Source organism: Oryctolagus cuniculus, chromosome 17 (genome assembly GCF_051225735.1).
Source record: "Oryctolagus cuniculus isolate XC-2025 breed Fujian yellow rabbit chromosome 17, ASM5122573v1, whole genome shotgun sequence".
Lineage (NCBI taxonomy): Eukaryota > Metazoa > Chordata > Mammalia > Lagomorpha > Leporidae > Oryctolagus > Oryctolagus cuniculus.
This window is the reverse complement of record NC_142883.1, coordinates 37,270,337-37,287,994: the sequence shown is the minus strand read 5'-3', so window position 1 is coordinate 37,287,994 and position 17,658 is coordinate 37,270,337. Positions and strand designations below refer to the sequence as shown.

The window sequence follows — 17,658 nt, the reverse complement described above, 5'->3', positions numbered from 1 at the left end:
ATACTTCAAAATACTAAGTGAAAAACTGCTATTTTAACTTTAACTTTGAGAACACCATCATCAAATGATTCTATCAAAAAAACAAGGAGTACCAGAGTTTCCAAAGTGATGAAATACACTTTATTCAATTCAGTCACTCCGTTTCTTGAAATGATAGTCTGTAACCATCAGGTAAAAACTACAAAAAAAAGGAGATGCTGGCTTAACCCAAGAAAATTAATACTGAGAGTCATTCCATGAAGGAACAGCCTATGCTAACATTAAGCTCTGCCTAGTAACAGGTAATAATGGAGAGGTTAGAATACTGTTACGTAAAGGAGATCAGAAACAGGCCACTCTGGATGACTGACAGCTAAACCAACTTCCACACTATACTGTAATGGCATTTAGACTTACCTGTGTTTCCGCAGATATGTTTCTAGAGTTTCTAGAAGACAACTAGAGTCAATTAAAACTACTTCATCTCTGCATTCCTGGGACATTAGTTCCCACACATCCATCCAACAACCTCTGTAGGAAGAGTAAGTATTAGTGAAAAGGAGAAATATAAAAGAATAAAACATTTAAAAAAGCAAGAATAAAGGATTGCTTGATTTTACCTGGCCGTTCCCTGGAAAGGTCCATAATGGAAAATGATCCTACACTTGCTGTCCTTCCTGTGGTCTTCACTACTTCTCTTATCTGTACTTAACTTCTCTGAACTGACACTGCTACTGCTCCCTTCACTGTAGCACAGTATGGTACAAAACTTAGTGACACTGAGATAATCTGAAGGAATAATTTCTACAATCTAAATTAAAATAATCAATTCTTTAATACATTAAGATAGCAGTAAGATTAGTGTACAAAAATTTAATTATTACATAATATTAAAATGTTATTTACACATGTGCTACATCTTTACATAAAAATTTTACTTAACTATCAAATTTACCTGATAAAACTTAATAACATTTATAGTTATCTAGATAGCAATAAGCTAATATACTATAAGCATTTTATGAATAAATACAGTTGGCATGTTGTTCTAAAGTCAAAACACTAAAAAAAGTTACAAAGTATTTTCACCTATAAACACAATCTTAAACATACCAAAATTCTAAGAGGTTTTGATTGACTTAGTATGATCATTAAGTTTTTTTTTAAAAAATCACTCTGATTACAGCTAGTCCAAGGCAACAAAATTATCTACCTTCAGATTTATAAGTAGCTGAGAAAATAACAGATTAATCTAGTTATAGTAAATCACATTTACATATACTAAAATGAAGACAGCACACTACTATGAATACTTTACATAGCCTACGTTAATAATTAAGTACTATACAAATAACTTTTTTTAAACTTACTAAAAATTTCCCCGACTCTCCCTCCCCTACAGGTTTCAGTGTGGTTCTGGTCATACATTTTGTTCTGTTGCAGTTGTGCATTCCAAGAGAAATGTGTGTCCATATTCCTTTCAATGAGTCATCTTGATTTTTCATGATTCTCAACAACTGGCTCCTGCCTCATCTTCTGCAGGTCTCACTACAGTCCTAGAAATTCATTATCTCGGATGGCTTAAGATGAAAAAAATCTGCAAATCTTTACTTAACCTACCCTGTATAGCCCAGTAGGTACATTATCAATCTCCTGCTCAACATACAAGGTCACACATACAATTCAGCACCCTATTCTCTCTCAAAACAGCTTGGCTCAAGCTTTAACTTCCCTTATTTTTGACAACGAAAACCTCTACTCCTGCTCTACCTTCCATTTTATAGCCTTCTCCTCTCAACTTGCATATTTCCTGTTTCTAGTAATGCTCAATTAACTAGTAGAGCTAGTATTCGGCTCTCCTCTTATTTCTAATAGAGCTGAATTAACTCTCAAACTCAAGTTCTTATAACTAAGGAAAAGGTTCCTAACGAGAAATCAGAACGGAGGAATGATTATCATTCAAATATCAATGTATTATTGTAAAAATAAGCTGTATAAGCAAGTTTTACAGCTCAAATCAGTCTTTTATCCATTACCCTTCTAAACCCTATGATTTTGTGAAACTCCTATGAAATCAAGCATTGGGAAAAAGTAGCCTTTCTATTTCCTTGTTCTATTCCAGTACTTTCCTTTCACAGCTTAACCCATTACAACGTTACAACGCATACTTTCCGATCCACACCAATCAGGATTCTGTTTTAACTCAACCACTAGCTCTGCTCATGGAGATAACCAAGTATCACAGTGTTGCCAAACCCAATGTTCACTTTTGAGTCCTCAATGACTCAGCAACATCAACATTGCTGATCAGACCACCTCGGAACACAACTGTACTTCTGCTTCTTCCTACCTACCTGGCCTCTCTTTCTCAAGTGTCTTTCCTGGCTTCTTTTCCACCATTAATTTGAACACTCCTCTTTTTACTCTTTCTCTTTAGCTGATCTTATATATTATTCTCTAAAACAATCCGGTATTATCAGCTCCAATCCTACAACCTTGGTGTAGACCTTTCCGTTGGACCTCAAATTTACTCCCAGACAAGACAATAACCTCGTTTTACAGGTGGATATGAGAAAACTCCCAAAAAGGGTGACCTGGACTGCTGGTATTTATTAGGCAGAAAACTAATCTACTGTATCATACTTTACCTGAAGAAAACTTAAACAAAAAAGGGCAGAGATGAGGAGTTAACAGTGGAAAGAGCAGCCAAGTTGGAGGAATCCTGATTATGTAAACTGGCCTGCTATCCATATAGCAAGTGGGAATAACTGAAGCTACCTTCGTCAAGCAACACTGCTTAAAATAAACTAATAACTTCATTCATACTGATTCCATACTCAGCAATCTTCTAAAACATTTGACTACCCTTGTAGTGGGACTGTAGATGTAGGAAGAGTCTGTGAAATCTATGAAGGTTTGCTGCCTTTTTTAAGTTGAAAGATACGAAAACACAGCCAGCCATCAATTTAATAGGTAACTATGGACAAGGCAAAATCACTGAAGACAAAACAAAAAATGGACTTAAGAGCCAAGGTGGAAGGGCAGGCAGCAATAGTACAAATATGTAAGACGTTTGGGTACCCACTGTGTTCTACCTCCTCAATGAAGAACTCACATAACAAGCACAAGGCAGGCTCTCACTACACCATACTACTATTCTGTGCCTTCAGTAAATAGGCTGTTCTCTAACAAGAAAATCACACTGAACTTTGCATTGAAACAGTCAAAAATTCTCTGAATATATTGATAAATCAGGTATGTAAATAACAACTATCCTCAGAAAACTACTTTAGACTATATAGAGCTTTACTGGCTTCAGAATACTTCTACAGTTAGAAATCATGTAATGTGTGGTTCTTCTCTGAATCCTGATTCAAACCAATCAATGTAAAAAGACACTAAAGAGACAAGGGAAATGTGAATATGAACAGGGTGTTAGAGTATTACAGTTAAACTTGTTATGTGTTATAATGACAGTGAGGTTATAAAAGAAAATGTCCCTGTATTTAGAGATGTGGACAAATGTAGAATATATGACATTTCAGATTTGCTTTAAAATACTCAAGCAAATAAAAAGGTAGTAAATGAAATCAATGTGGTAAATCGGTAACAGCTAAATCTGGGTGAAGGTACACAGTTCTCCATTTGTATAGTCTTTAGACTTTTCTGTGTTTGACAAATAGTCAAAGCAAAATTTTTATAAGTTTTTTTTTTTGTTTCAGAATACAGGAAAAAAAATAAAACAAGCTTGCTAGGAAATAAACATACCACCACTTAATCATCCAGGTCTTTCTATTAGGGAAGAAAATGTCTATATAACAATGGTGCCACCTGACACCAATGAGTTGCTCAAAAAATTAACTTAAAATTAATTCAGAAGTATCGTTTTATATCATCTCATTCTCTTAGGAAAAAAATGTTACTTCTTAGAAATTCCCTTCAAATTCCATGGTTTCTCCTTACCATCCCCACCCCCAAGCAATTTTGTAGGGCACATTCTGGCACTGGCCTTGGACACTGTAGCACCTAACCAACAAGAAAACTGCAAATTAGTTACATAAAGACACATTGCTATACATGATTCAAGATTTTTAAAATATTCTTGTTAAAGTATTATGGACAGAGATGAGAAAGAAAAATAATTTATACATTATGATACAAGGAATGATATCACTACTTTGAAAATCTTAATATTAGTAACAAACATTCACACAAATATCTCAACCCTCTTACTCTAAAACATATTTAATATAAGGAAAAAAATTAAAACCAAATCTATTTTAAGACCCTCTATGTCTCAATGCAGAAAGGCCTACAGAACAAAGACACAATCATTTGACCCATGTCATAGACAGTAATAAATTAATGAATTAAAACTAGCAATGCATTTTTTAAAACATTATGATCAACATTTATAATCTTAATTATGACAAAGTATCTTGGTATTTAATTCTACTTACCCCAAAGGTTTTGGCTTGTGCGTATCTAAGGAGTGCAACTGACATCTTTTGTTCTTCTTACTTTTTGGAATAGCATCTATCATGTCATTTAGTTTGGACCTAATTAAAAATAAACTGTTAAGAGTTTGATGTATATTCAAGTTTGTACAAAATCTACCTTGAAAATTTCTCACTGAACAAATTCTAAACCCAAAAAGTCTATATTCATCCTTCCTCTCCTTTCCCAGACTGTCAAAATAGTTGACAGGCTTACCTTATACTCTTTTCTGTACTCTTTTCCACACAGCATCTTTCTCACTCATCCCCAGTACACCTAGCACTCTAGTATTTTAGAGCTAACTGCTACATGATTCTCAGTCATCTTCCTTTCCCTAAACATTATCTGAATATATAATATCTTTAGGGCTGGCACTGTACCACAGCAGGTAAAGCCGCCTCCTGCAGTGCCCAAATCCTCCCCCTTTTTTTATTTGACAGGCAGAGTTACAGACAGAGAGAGGGGAAGAGGGGAAGAGGGGGAGAGGGGGAGAGGGGGAGAGGGGGAGAGGGGGAGAGGGGGAGAGGGGGAGAGGGGGAGAGGGGGAGAGGGGGAGAGGGGGAGAGGGGGAGAGGGGGAGAGGGGGAGAGGGGGAGGGAGAGGGTAGGTCTTCCTTCCGTTGGTTTACTCCCCTAACGGCTGCTACGGCCAGCGCTGCACCGATCTGCAGCCAGCAGCCAGGTGCTTCCTCCTGGTCTCTCAGGTGAGTACAGGCGCCCAAGCACTTGGGCCATCCTCCACCGCCCTCCCGGGCCACAGCAGAGGGCTGGACTGGAAGAGGAGCAACTGGGACTAGAACCCGGTGCCCATATGGGATGCCGGTGCTGCAGGTGGAGGATTAACCAAGTGAGCCACGGCACCAGCCCCCAAAAATCCCTTATGGGCACCAGTTCAAGTCCCGGTTGCTCCACTTCCTACCTAGCTCTCTACTAATGCACCTGGGAAAGCAGCGTAAGATGGTCCAGGTCCTTGGACCCCTGAACTCACGTGGGAGACCCAGAAGCTCGTGGCTCCTGATCAGCCCAGCTCCAGCCATTGAGGCCTTTTTGGAGTGAACCAAAAGTGGGAAGACCCCTCTCACTGCCTCTCAAATAACCCTTTAAAAATAAATAAATAAGGGCTGGCTCCATGGCTCACTTGGTTAATCCTCTGCCTGTGGTGCCAGCATCCCATGTGGGCTCCGGGTTCTAGTCCCGGCTGCTCCTCTTCCAGTCCAGCTCTCTGCTGTGGCCCAGGAAGGCAGTGGAGGATGGCCCAAGTGCTTGGGCGCCTGCACCTGCATGAGACCAGGAGGAGGCACCTGGCTCCTGGCTCCTGGCTTTGGATTGGCACAGTTCCAGCCGTGGCGGCCATTTGGGGAGTGAACCAACGGAAAAGGAAGACCTTTCTCTCTGTCTCTCTCTCTCTCACTGTCTGTGACTCTACCTGTCAAATAAATAAAATGTTTAAAAATAAATAAATACTATTCTTGATAATGAGCCATTAATGAAAGCTTTATACAAATACTAAAATTTTTTAACTTTTTATTTACTTGAAAGTCAGAGTTACACAGAGAGAGAAAGAGAGGCAGGCCAAAGCCATGATCAGGAGTTTCATCCAGGTATCCCACGTGGGTGGAGGGGCCAAGCACTTGGGCCATCCTCTGCTGCGTTCCAAGGCATATTAGCAGGGAACTGGATTGGAAGTAGAGCAGCCAGGACAAGAACCAGTGCTGATATGGAATGAGAGCATTGCAGGCCATGGCTTTACATGCCCCAGAGCCTGCCCCAAGAGAGGGGCTCTCTCAAACACTGATCAGATTATGTGATTCCTCTGGTCAAAAACTTCCAAGGCTTCTTTCTCCAGGCAGAACAAAACTCCAAAGTCCAGGGCCAGCAGTGTGGCACAGAAGATAAAGCTGCAGCCTGTGATGCCAGCATACCATATGGTTGCTGGTTTGTGACCTAGCTGTTCCACTTAGGATCCAGCTCCCTGCTGATGGCCTGGGAAAGTAGTAGGAAGGACCCCAAATTCTTGGTCCCTTGCCATCCACATGGGAAACCTAGATGAATCTCCTGGCATCTGGCTTCAGCTGGGCCCAGCCCTGGCTGTTGCGGCCATCTAGAGAGTGAGCCAGCGGATGGAAGTTCTTTTATGCTCTCTCTTCTTCTCTGTAACTCATGACTTTCAAATAAATAATCAAACAAAACAAAACAACTCCCAGTGCAGGCCCTGTGCTGTGGTAGGTAAAGCCACCACCAGTAATGCCAGCATCCCATATGGGTGCCGGTTCAAGCCTGGCTGCTCCACTTCTGATCCAGCTCTCTGCTATGGCCCGGGAAAGCATTAGAAGACGGTCGAAGTCCTGGGGTCCCTGCAGCAACATGGGAGACCTGGAATAAACTCCTGACTCCTGATCGACCCAGATCCAGCTGTTGTGGTCATTTGGGGAGTGAAACAGCAGATGGAAGACCTCTCTCTCTCTCTCTCTAATAAATAAACAGATCTTAAAAAAAAAAAAAAAAAAAAAAAAAAAAACTCCCAAAGGGCCCCCCCCCCCATCTCCTCTAAATAGGAAAACCTCTAGGTTTGGTCCCTAGACCACTTCTCCTTTCCTATTTAAACTCATTAAATGACACAAGTTTATAGCTCTAGGCCAGTTTTCTCTGAACTCTTCTTGGATGCCCAACTGGTCTCTCACTCATATAACCAAAAGTGAGCTCTGAAAAATTGCTACCCTCAGTCTTGTCCATTTCAGTACACAGAAATCATGTCTGTCTTACAGACTGCAAATTAACAATCATTCTTCATGCCTTCTCCCGTGACCAATCTATCCAAAAACTTGTTGGCTCATTCCTCAAAATATGTCCAAGATTCTACCCTTTCTCATTGTCCGCATGGCCATTCCTCTGGCCCACTTCCCCATCACCTCCCCCACTGATCATTACAGACCCTGTTTCTGTGCTCCCCGCCCTGCCTGTGCACACTCCTTGCCTCCCCACACTTTACTCTCAGTATAGAAGTCAGAGTAAGCCGAACTTCAAGTCAGATTGCATCACATTCATCTGCTCAGAACTCTCCCAAAGCTTCTAATCTCACTACAAGTAAAAACAGAAGATCTCAGGATCTTCTATTACTGTTTCCTTCATTTATCTGGTTCCAGCCGTAACAGCTTTCTTGCTATTCCTCAGATGTGCCATAACAACAACAACAACAAAAACTCACCACCTCTAACCCATCGCTTGTTTCTCCTCCCCCTTCCTCCAGCTATTTATACATGGCTCCCTACTCTCTTCATTTAAGTAATATTCAAAGTCATTTTATCAAAAAGGCATTCCCTGATTACCCTTCATATTTAATTCTGTCCCTTTTTTCCCCTAACTTATCAGTATGATAAGTACCTAACAAATTACCTGTTACTATCTCCCTCAACACAAGCACAACTTTATATTCACCAACAAATCACAAAATAAAACTGGGACACATCTTTGCCCCAAATTAAAAAAAAAAAAAAAAAAAGACAGCTGCCACTGTCATCAAGCTATTTAAAAACTTAACAAACTCACTTTCTCTTAAATGATTATACCTACCCATGTACATAAAATAACGTATAAAGCTTCTTTGCATCTGTCATGCAACTTCGGGTTACAGATAGGACTCCCTTGGGCCCTACTGTCAGTGGTTCAAGAGCAGGATTTCCAGACTCTACAAGCTGGGAAAAGAGGCGCTCCACACTGCGCCGACAACCAACACACGGGACAAGCTGAGAAAGTGCACTTAAGACTTCACGTGATGTAACCACCATGGCAATACTCAGGTCTTGTTGCTTAAGCATACTATGTCGCTGAGAAAAAGAGAAAGAAAAATTAAGAGACTTTTAAGACATAAAATTTCTTTTCACTACTATTGGTTCCAAGTACAGTCTGAGCAGGGATTGACCCTGTTATTTGCAAGTGAAGCAGAAAATCAAGGCAATACCATCTTGTCCATGCTATACCGAGTTTATTTCATAAAACTCCCTAATTCAGAATCCAGGGTATAAGAAATTCTGCTTAGGATGCCAACACTAAACAGTATGTGCCCCAGCATCACAAAAGGATGCCCTGCATCTGGAAATTCAGGGCTTGTTCACTAAGTATTAAACCTGGCACTCTCAAAATAGATAGACACATAATTCAGCTTTACCATGGTTTTTTTTTTTTTTTTTTTTTTTAACAACACACTATGAGTCAAGTCAGGACAGTGATCATGTACAACAGCAATTCTCAACCTGAAGGTATGGACAGGTGTATTACGGATTAGTGGGTAAAACAAGGCCTATCTTAACTATGTAGGAGTCTGCAGTGAATAATATATTGTTATCTGTTGGTTATAATAAGGCAGAAAAGTGACTGAGAACCATGGCTGTAGAGAAATGGACAAAACTCCAGTAACTTCTACCTGTGGAGTTACAGTTATACTACATTCGACACTTCCAGATTCACTAAAACATTCAGCATTTATACAAAGAAAAAAAATTCGCCATTTATATATCATTTTTTCTCTAAAGGCAGAAATAGTCTTCAAGTAAATTAACAAGTTACCTTCTATATCTTAAGTGTATTTAAAAAATGTCTCATTTCTCAGGAATGAAATGAAAATTAGTTTACCATACAAGATTAATTTTTTTTTAAACCTAAGCAAAACAATTACTACAGAAGAAAACCTACAAGTTTTTAATGAATAGTTGTGTACCCTATCTGTTAAAAACTGTGAAAGATGGTCTGGTAAAATTAACATTCCTACTGACACACAGAATATTAACATAATACCACAATACCACCAATTTTCTTTCACACAACAGGTCTAGAACTCATAACCATATTCACTGTAGCAACAGTAAAAGAGAAAGCAATGTCAGCACAACCTGAAGATTTAGTGAACTCTAGGTGAAACAAATTATTTGAAGAGGAACTTTAAATGACTCTTCACACACATTTATACACATACGCATACACACACACCACTGAAAGCACTGATTTTTTAAAAGCTATTACCTGAATGAACTGCTTTAGCTGTGCACCATTATTTTGATGCCCGTCGAGATTTAACACATTGTCAGGAAATTCCATCACCATCTTAAAAAGCAAAGAGAACAGAAATCATTTATTTTACCTTCTTCCAACTGATATGGCCTACTTTATGAACTCATAGGTCAAAAACAGACCCCAAATCCCAGATTTGCCCCTTTCCCTTCAAAAACATTCATAAAACTCTAAGTATACAAGTTTCTAAAGTCAGAATGGCATAGTCATTAGGAGCAAGGACAGTGAAGTCAGGCAGGAGTTCAAATCCAAGCTCTGGAGGCCGGCACCATGGCTCACATGGCTAACCCTCCGCCTGCAGCGCTAGCATCCCATATGGGCACCGGGTTCTAGTCCTGGTTGCTCCTCTTCCAGTCCAGCTCTCTGCTGTGGCCTGGGAGGGTGGTGGAGGATGGCCCAAATGCTTGGGCCCTGCACCCACATGGGAAACCAGGAGGAAGCACCTGGCTCCTGGCTTCAGATTGATGCAGTGCCAGCCGTGGTGGCCATTTGGGGAGTGAACCAGCGGAGGGAAGACCTTTCTCTCTGTCTCTCTCTCTCCAACTCTGTCTAATAAAACAAACCAACAAACAAAAATCCAAGCTCTGACAAACAATTTATCGTAATTCTCGGAAAGTAAGTCCATTTCCTTACTTTTAAAAATATTCATTTATTTGAAAGTCAGAATTACAGGGACAGAGACAGAGACGGAGATGGAGAGGGAGAGAGAGAAAGAACATCCATCCTCTGGTTTATTCTCCAAATGGCCACATGGCTGGGGCAGGGCCAGATTGAAGCCAGGAGCTTCTTCCTGGTCTCTCATGTGGGTGCAGGGGCCCAAGCACTTGGACTATCTTCCACTGCTTTCTCAGATACATCAGCAGGGAGCTGGATTGAAAGTGGAACATCTGGGACTTGAACCAGCTCCCATATGGGATGCCGGCATCACAGGCAGAGGTTTAACCAGCTATGCCACAATGCCAGCCCCTCTGTTTCCTTATTTGTGAAACAAGACTATGTAATACTTTCTAACACGTATCTCACAGAACTGTTACAGAATTGTATTTGCAAGTGTTTGTTGCCACTAACATCCTTTTATAAAGGAAAATAATTTTACTTTCAGGTTTTTTTTTTTTTTAAAGATTTATTTATTAGAAAGGCAGAGTTGCAGAGAGAGAGAGAGAGAGAGTCTTCCATCAGCTGGTTCATTCCCCAAATGACTGCAGAAACGGGCTGGGCCAGACAGAAGCCAGGAGCTTCTTCAGAGTCCCCAACATGAGTACAGGGGCCCAAAGACTTAGACCATCCTCTGCTGCTTTTCCAGGTACATTAGCAGGGAGCTGGATCAAAAGTGGAGCAGCCAGGTCTCAAACCAGCGCCCCATGGGATGCTGGCATTGTAGGCAGCAGCTTAAACCACTATCCCACAATGCTGGCCCCACTTTCAGTTATTTTTATTTTTATTTATTTTTTTTTGACAGGCAGAGTGGACAGTGAGAGAGAGAGAGACAGAGAGAAAGGTCTTCCTTTTGCTGTTGGTTCACCCTCCAATGGTTGCCGCGGCCGGCGCACCACGCTGATCCGATGGCAGGAGCCAGGTACTTATCCTGGTCTCCCATGGGGTGCAGGGCCCAAGCACTTGGGCCATCCTCCACTGCACTCCCTGGCCACAGCAGAGAGCTGGCCTGGAAGAGGGGCAACCGGGACAGAATGTGGCGCCCCAACCGGGACTAGAACCCGGTGTGCTGGCGCCACAAGGTGGAGGATTAGCCTAGTGAGCTGCGGCACCGGCCTCAGTTATTCTTTGTAGCTATGGAATACATGTAAATCTTCAAGTGTTTTTTTTTTTTTTTAATGTACATATGGGACAGGTGTTTGGTCTAGTGGTTTTAGACACCTGTACCCCATATCAAAGTACCTGAGTTTTTCTTGGCTATGGCTTCCTGCTAATGTAGGCCTCAGGGTGCAGTGGTGATAGCTCAAAGGATTGTATTACTGTCACCAATGTGGGAGACCTGGATTGAGTTCTTAGTTCCTGGCTCCAGCCCTGGCCACTATGAGCATTTAGGAAAAACAGAACAGAGGATGGGAGCTCTCTCTCTCAGTCTCATTCTCAAATAATTCTTAAACAACATCTATATTTATCTATATCCAGAACAGGATGGAACACACAGAAAATGTCTGCTCTAATTAGGGACAAAAAGGACACATTGAGGTATTTATTCAACTATCAAAATTCACAGCCAGGGGTTGGCACAGTCGTAAGCAGATGCTTGCATCAGGGCATTCCATATGGAATACCAGCTGGAGTCTTGGCTGTTTCACTTCTAATTCAGCTTCCTGCTAATGTGCCTGGGAAGGCAGTAAATGATGGCACAAGTATTTGGGCTCTGTCACCCATATGGGAGACCTAAATGGAGTTCCTGGCTCCTGGCTTTGGCCTGGCCCAGACCTGGCTGTTGCAGCCATTTGGTGAGTGAGCAAGCAAGTGATCTTTCTGTTGCACTATCCAATTTATAAGCAAATAAATATTTTTTTTAAATGTATTGGGCCAGTGTTGTGAAACAGTGGATTAAGCTGCTGCCTACAATGCTGGCAATTCCCTATGAGCATTTGGTTTGAGTCCTGGCTGCTCCACTTCTGCTCCCTGCTTATGTGACTGGGAAAGCAGCAGAAGATGGCCCAAGTGCCTGGATCCCTACCACCCACATGGGAGACCCCAAAGAAGCTCCTGGCTTTGGCCTGGCCCAGCCCTGGCTATTTCAGCCATTTGCTGAGTGAACCAGAGAATGGAAGACCTCTCTCTGGAACATACTCTCTCTAACTCTGCCTTTCAAATCAACAAATATTTTTTTCAACAAATATATTTTTAAAAATCACTATCAAAGAGGGATTTGAAACTTGAGGATGTTTCAAGATGTCAGATAATGGGAACTGGAAATGAGCATATTCACTTAACTGTGACATCAGATTTTAAGTATCATATATCATAAGTAAAGAGCCATTTTAACAGAAAAATGCTAATAGAGCAACCGAATTTCAGAAATGTTAAAATATATGCCTTTAGAACAATGAAATAAAGCACAATACATGTATCTTAACTGAAACAATTTTAAAGATAGAGAACACACTGTGCTAGAACAAATATTTCCAGATAACAAGGGCCACAAACTCCTACACACCCAAAGAGTAAAATCAGGATAAAGAGACCAATTTGAGGCAAAAACAAAAAAATCCCACTTGGTTGAATGTGGTCTTAGATCCTTTCATCTAAAACCAACAACACTACTTCCTTAAATGAGGTCACCATTCCCTTCCCTCCACATTAGAAATGAGAAATTTGAAATATGCTTGTTCTAACAATAAACTGAGGCTTCATTAACAAATAAATAGGGTCAGGTGTTGTGGCCCAGCGGCTTAAATCAGTTAAGTGGGTTAAGTTGCTGCCTGCAATGCCAGTAGGCTACTGTACTTCCAATCCAGCTTCTTGCTAATGCCCCTGGGAAAGAGGCAAACATGTGTGTCTGTCTCTGCAACTCCGGCTTTCAAATTTCTTTAAATTAACAATGTTAAAATTTACAAACACTCATTTAAAATTATTTCCTTTGGGCTGGTGTTGTGGTGTAGCAGATTAAGCCACTGCCTGCATTGCCAACATCCCATGTGAAGGCCGGTTTGAATCCTGGCTGCTCCACTTCTGATCTAGCTCCTTGCTAATGTGCCTAGGAAAGCAGTGGAAGGTGGCCCAAGTGCTTGGGCCCCTGCCACCCAACGTGAGAGACTAGGATGGAGTTCCGGGCTCCTGGCTTCAGCTTGGAACAGTTCCAGCTACTGTGGCCATTCAAGAAGTGAACCAGAAGATAGAAGTTCTGTCTTTCTCTTCTCCCTGTAACTCTGTCTTTTAAATAAATAAAATTTAAAAAAAAAATTTTTTTTTTAAGATTTATCTATTTGAAAGAGTTACAGAGAGAGGTAGAGACAGAGAGTTAGAGATTTTCCATCTCCTGCTTCACTCCCCAAATGTCTGCAACAGCTGGAGCTGGGCTGATCCAAAGCCAGGAGCTTCTTCCAGGTCTCCCACATGGGTGCAAAGGACCAAGGACTTGGGCCGTCCTCTCTACTGCTTTCCCAGGAACATTAGCAGGGAGCTGGAACAGAAGCAGAGCAGTCAGGGGCTGGCCCTATGGCGCAGTGGGTTAAAGCCCTGGCCTGAAGCGCCGGCATCCCATATGGGCACCTGTTCGAGTCCTGGCTGCTCCACTTCTGATCCAGCTCTCTGCTATGACCTGGGAAAGCAGAAGATGGCCCAGGTCCTTGGGCCCCTACACCCACGTGGGAGACTCAGAAGACGCTCCTGGCTTCAGATCGGCGCAGCTCTGGCCATTGTGGCCATCTGGAGAGTAAACCAGTGGATGGAAGACCTCTCTGTCTCTATCTCTCTCTGTAACTCTTTCAAATAAATAAAATAAATCTTAAAAAAAAAAAAAAAAGTAGAGCAGCCAGAACTCAAACCAGCACCCATATGGGATTCCAACGCTGCAGTCAGGGGCTTTAACCAAATAAATCTTTAAAAAAAAAATTTCCTTTACTCAAGTAGTATAGATAAATGATTCAATCTATTACTGTCTTTGCTGGGCTTCACTATGTTGATAGTATAACATCTGCTCTTGTACTTAACTCTACAGCACCTAGCTAGAGACTGCACTCACACTAGTTACTCTTCCCCCACCTTTCAAACACTAAGGGGAGGGGTCTTTGCCTTACCATTTCCTGGTGAATCACTGTGTTTTTAATGTTTTCAGAATCGATAATTCAGGGGCTGGCGCTGTGGCACAGCAGGTTAATGCCCTGGCCTGAAGTGCCGGCATCCCATATGGGCGCTGCTTTGAGACGCGGCTGCTCCACTTCATATCCCACTCTCTGCTATGGCCTGGGAAAGCAGCAGAGGATGGCCCAAGTCTTTGGGCCCCTGCACCGGTATGGGAGACGCAGAAGAAGCTCCTGGCTTCAGATCAGTGCTACTCTAGCCATTGCAGCCAACTGGGGAGTGAACCAGTAGATGAAAGACTCTCTCTCTCTCTCTCCTCTGTGTAACTCTGACTTCCAAATAAATCCTTCATTCTTTTTTTTTTTTTTTTTTTTGGACAGGCAGAGTGGACAGTGAGAGAGACAGAAAAAGGTCTTCCTTTGCCATTGGTTTACCCTCCAGTGACTGCCGTGGCTGGCACGCTGTGGCCAGTGCACCGCGCTGATCCGAAGCCAGGAGCCAGGTGCTTTTCCTGGTCTCCCATGGGGTGCAGGGCCCAAGGACATGGGCCATCCTCCACTGCACTCCTGGGCCACAGCAGAGAGCTGGCCTGGAAGAGGGGCAACCGGGACAGAATCCAGCGCCACAATCGGGACTAGAACCCGGTGTGCCGGCGCCGCAAGGCGGAGGATTAGCCTATTGAGCTGCGGCGCCAGCCTTAAATCCCTCATTCTTTAAAACTACTTCCTTGACTAAGTCATCAGACTCCAGGTTACCTAAATGAAGACAGTCTTGTAAGGTATTTCAGGTGAGGTATCACAAAGAATCATTCATGTACAGCTTTATGATGAAGTTACCTGTCCACAGCCAACCAAAAATAGAACGAATCACTGGGCTGCAATTACTGCTTCATAAAGTTTATTGAATTTGTTACCCACATGCCCTCTTAAGTATCTGTCCTGGTTTTTCCCAACTACAAAAAAAATTTGTTTTTAGCCCATTCTCACAAACTCTAACCAATGATATTAAGTTTGTATTTATAAAAATCACTGTCATTTTGGTTTTACTCTTGTATTTCATCTGCAGTTATTTGTAACATCTATGACTCCTGGTAAAATTAAATAAAGAACTGAAAGAAAACATTAAATGCTAAGCTTTTAACAAATGCAACCACCAAATCCCCAAGTGGACAGGTTACCATTCATTATGTTTTATAAAGTCTCAGTTAAAAAAAAGTTACCAGTTTGTAGTTCATTCATAGTAGTATGAATTGCAAGGGTAAACTTTAACCCAGTAATATAGCAATATCGAAGCATATTTCAAGTTTATAAAAGGTTCTTATCCTTTCAACCAAAAACTCTATATCCAAATTTGAGAACAAATTCTAATGTAAAGATTTATGGATTATTTATTCTTCTTATTTTCTTTTTAAAGGTTTATTTTATTTATTTGAAAGACAGAGTTACAGAGAGAGGCAGACACAGAAAAAAAGGCCTTCCATCTGCTGGTTCACTCCCCAAATGGCCACAACGGCCGGAAATAGGCCAATTCAAAGCCAGGAGCTTCTCACGTGGGTGCAGGGGCTCAAGAACTTGGGTCATTCTCCGCTGCTTTCCCAGGCGCATTAGTAGGGAGCCGGATAGGAAATGGAACAGCCAGGACTCAAACTAGGGCTTTAATCCACTGTGCCACAGCACCAGCCCCTAACCTTTTTTTTTTTTTTTTTTTAAACTTATTTGACAGGTAGAACTAGACAGTGAGACAGAGAGAAAGGTCTTCCTTCCATTGGTTCACTCCCGAAATGGCTGCTACGGCCGGCACACTGCACCAATCCGAAGCCAGGAGCCAGGTGCTTCCTCCCAGTCTCCCATGCGGGTGCAGGGGCCCAAGCACTTGGGCCATCCTCCACTGCCCTCCTGGGCCACAGCAGAGCTGGACTGGAAGAGGAGCAACCGGGGCTAGAACCAGCACCCATATGGGATGCTGGTGCCTCAGGCCAGGCGTTAACCCGCTGTGCCACAGCGCTGGCCCACAAATTGGTTTTTTTAAAAGACTGATTTATTTACTTGAAGGGGAGAGTGCCAGAAAAGAGAGGGAGAGAAGAAGGGACATACCTTCCACCTACTGGTTCACTCTCCAAATGTCTGCAACAGCTGAGGCTGGGTGGCAGGGACCCAAATACTCCGATCATCACTTGCTGCCTCCCAGGTACATTAGCAGGAAGCTGGATCAGATCTGGCTATAGGGAGCCAGAACTCAAAATCAGGCACTCTGGGGCCAGCGCTGTGGCATAGCGGGTAAAGCTGCCACCTGCAGTGCCAGCATCCCATATGGGCACTTGTTCGAGTCCCGGCTATTCCACTTCCGATCCAGCTCTCCACTATGGCCTGCAAAGGCAGTGGAAGATGGCCCAAGTCCTTGGGCCCCTGCACCCACGTGGGAGATGTGAAAGAAGCTCCCGGCTTTGGCCTAGCCCAGTTCTGGGGGGAGTGAACCAGTGGATGGATGACCTGACTCCCTCCTCTGTAACTCTTTCAAATAAAAAGAAAAACAGGCACTCTGACATGAGAAGTAGGCATCCAGAGCCACAGCTTAACATGCTGCACTACAGGGAAAGCCCCAGGCAATTTCTTGTGAAATTGCTTTTGAAGAGTATAAAAAGTATATATTTTGATTCTTTAAGTAGCTGTTCTACTTCCTGTCCAGTTCCCTATGTGACTGGGAAAGCGATGGAAGACGGCCCAAATGCTTGGGCCCCCTGCCACCCAATGTGGGAGACTAGGATGGCATTCTGGGCTCCTGGCTTCAGTTTGGAACAGCCCTAGCTGTTGTTGCCACTCAAGAATGAACCAGAAAGAGCCGGCGCTGTGGCATAGTGGGTAAAGCCACCACCTGCAGTGCTGGCATCCCATATAGGCACCGGTTCAAGTCCTGGCTGGTCCACTTCTGATCCAGCTCTCTGCTATGGCCTGGAAAAGCAGTAGAAGATGGCTCCCTTGGGCCCTGTTCCTGTGTGGGAGATCCAGAAGAAGCTCCTGGCTCCTGATTGGCGCAGGTCCAGCCATTGTGGCCATCTGGGGAATGAACCAGCAGATGAAGACCTTTCTCTCTCTCTACCTCTCCTTCTCTGAAAGTCTATAACTCAGACTTTCAAATAAATAAATAAATCTTAAAAAAAAAAAAAAAAAAAAGAACCAGAAGCCAGAAGCTCTCTCTCCCTGTTACTCTGCCTTTAAAATAAATAAATAGGGCCGGCGCCGCGGCTCACTAGGCTAATCCTCCACCTAGCGGCGCCGGCACACCGGGTTCTAGTCCCGGTCGGGGCGCCGGATTCTGTCCCGGTTGCCCCTCTTCCAGGCCAGCTCTCTGCTGTGGCCAGGGAGTGCAGTGGAGG

At 42.7% G+C, this 17,658-nt stretch overlaps 1 protein-coding gene across 36 annotated transcripts in view; it reads right to left on the bottom strand.

The window, feature by feature from the left end:
* GGNBP2 (gametogenetin binding protein 2) overlaps positions 1-17,658 on the bottom strand; it is a 41,823-nt gene that overhangs the window by 18,696 nt on the left and 5,469 nt on the right. For 22 of the 36 annotated variants that reach the window (XM_089317353.1, XM_089317356.1, XM_089317354.1 and 19 more), the window contains 4 exons: positions 9,492-9,572; positions 8,046-8,299; positions 4,440-4,538; positions 397-510 (listed from right to left, as the gene is read on the bottom strand). In XM_089317353.1, the coding sequence (XP_089173479.1) occupies positions 397-510; positions 4,440-4,538; positions 8,046-8,299; positions 9,492-9,572 (548 nt within the window). Of the gene's footprint in view, positions 1-396; positions 511-599; positions 726-1,349; positions 3,807-4,439; positions 4,539-8,045; positions 8,300-9,491; positions 9,573-17,658 lie in introns of those variants that run through there. The other 14 variants (XM_089317340.1, XM_089317338.1, XM_089317346.1 and 11 more) reach the window with 2 other exon arrangements.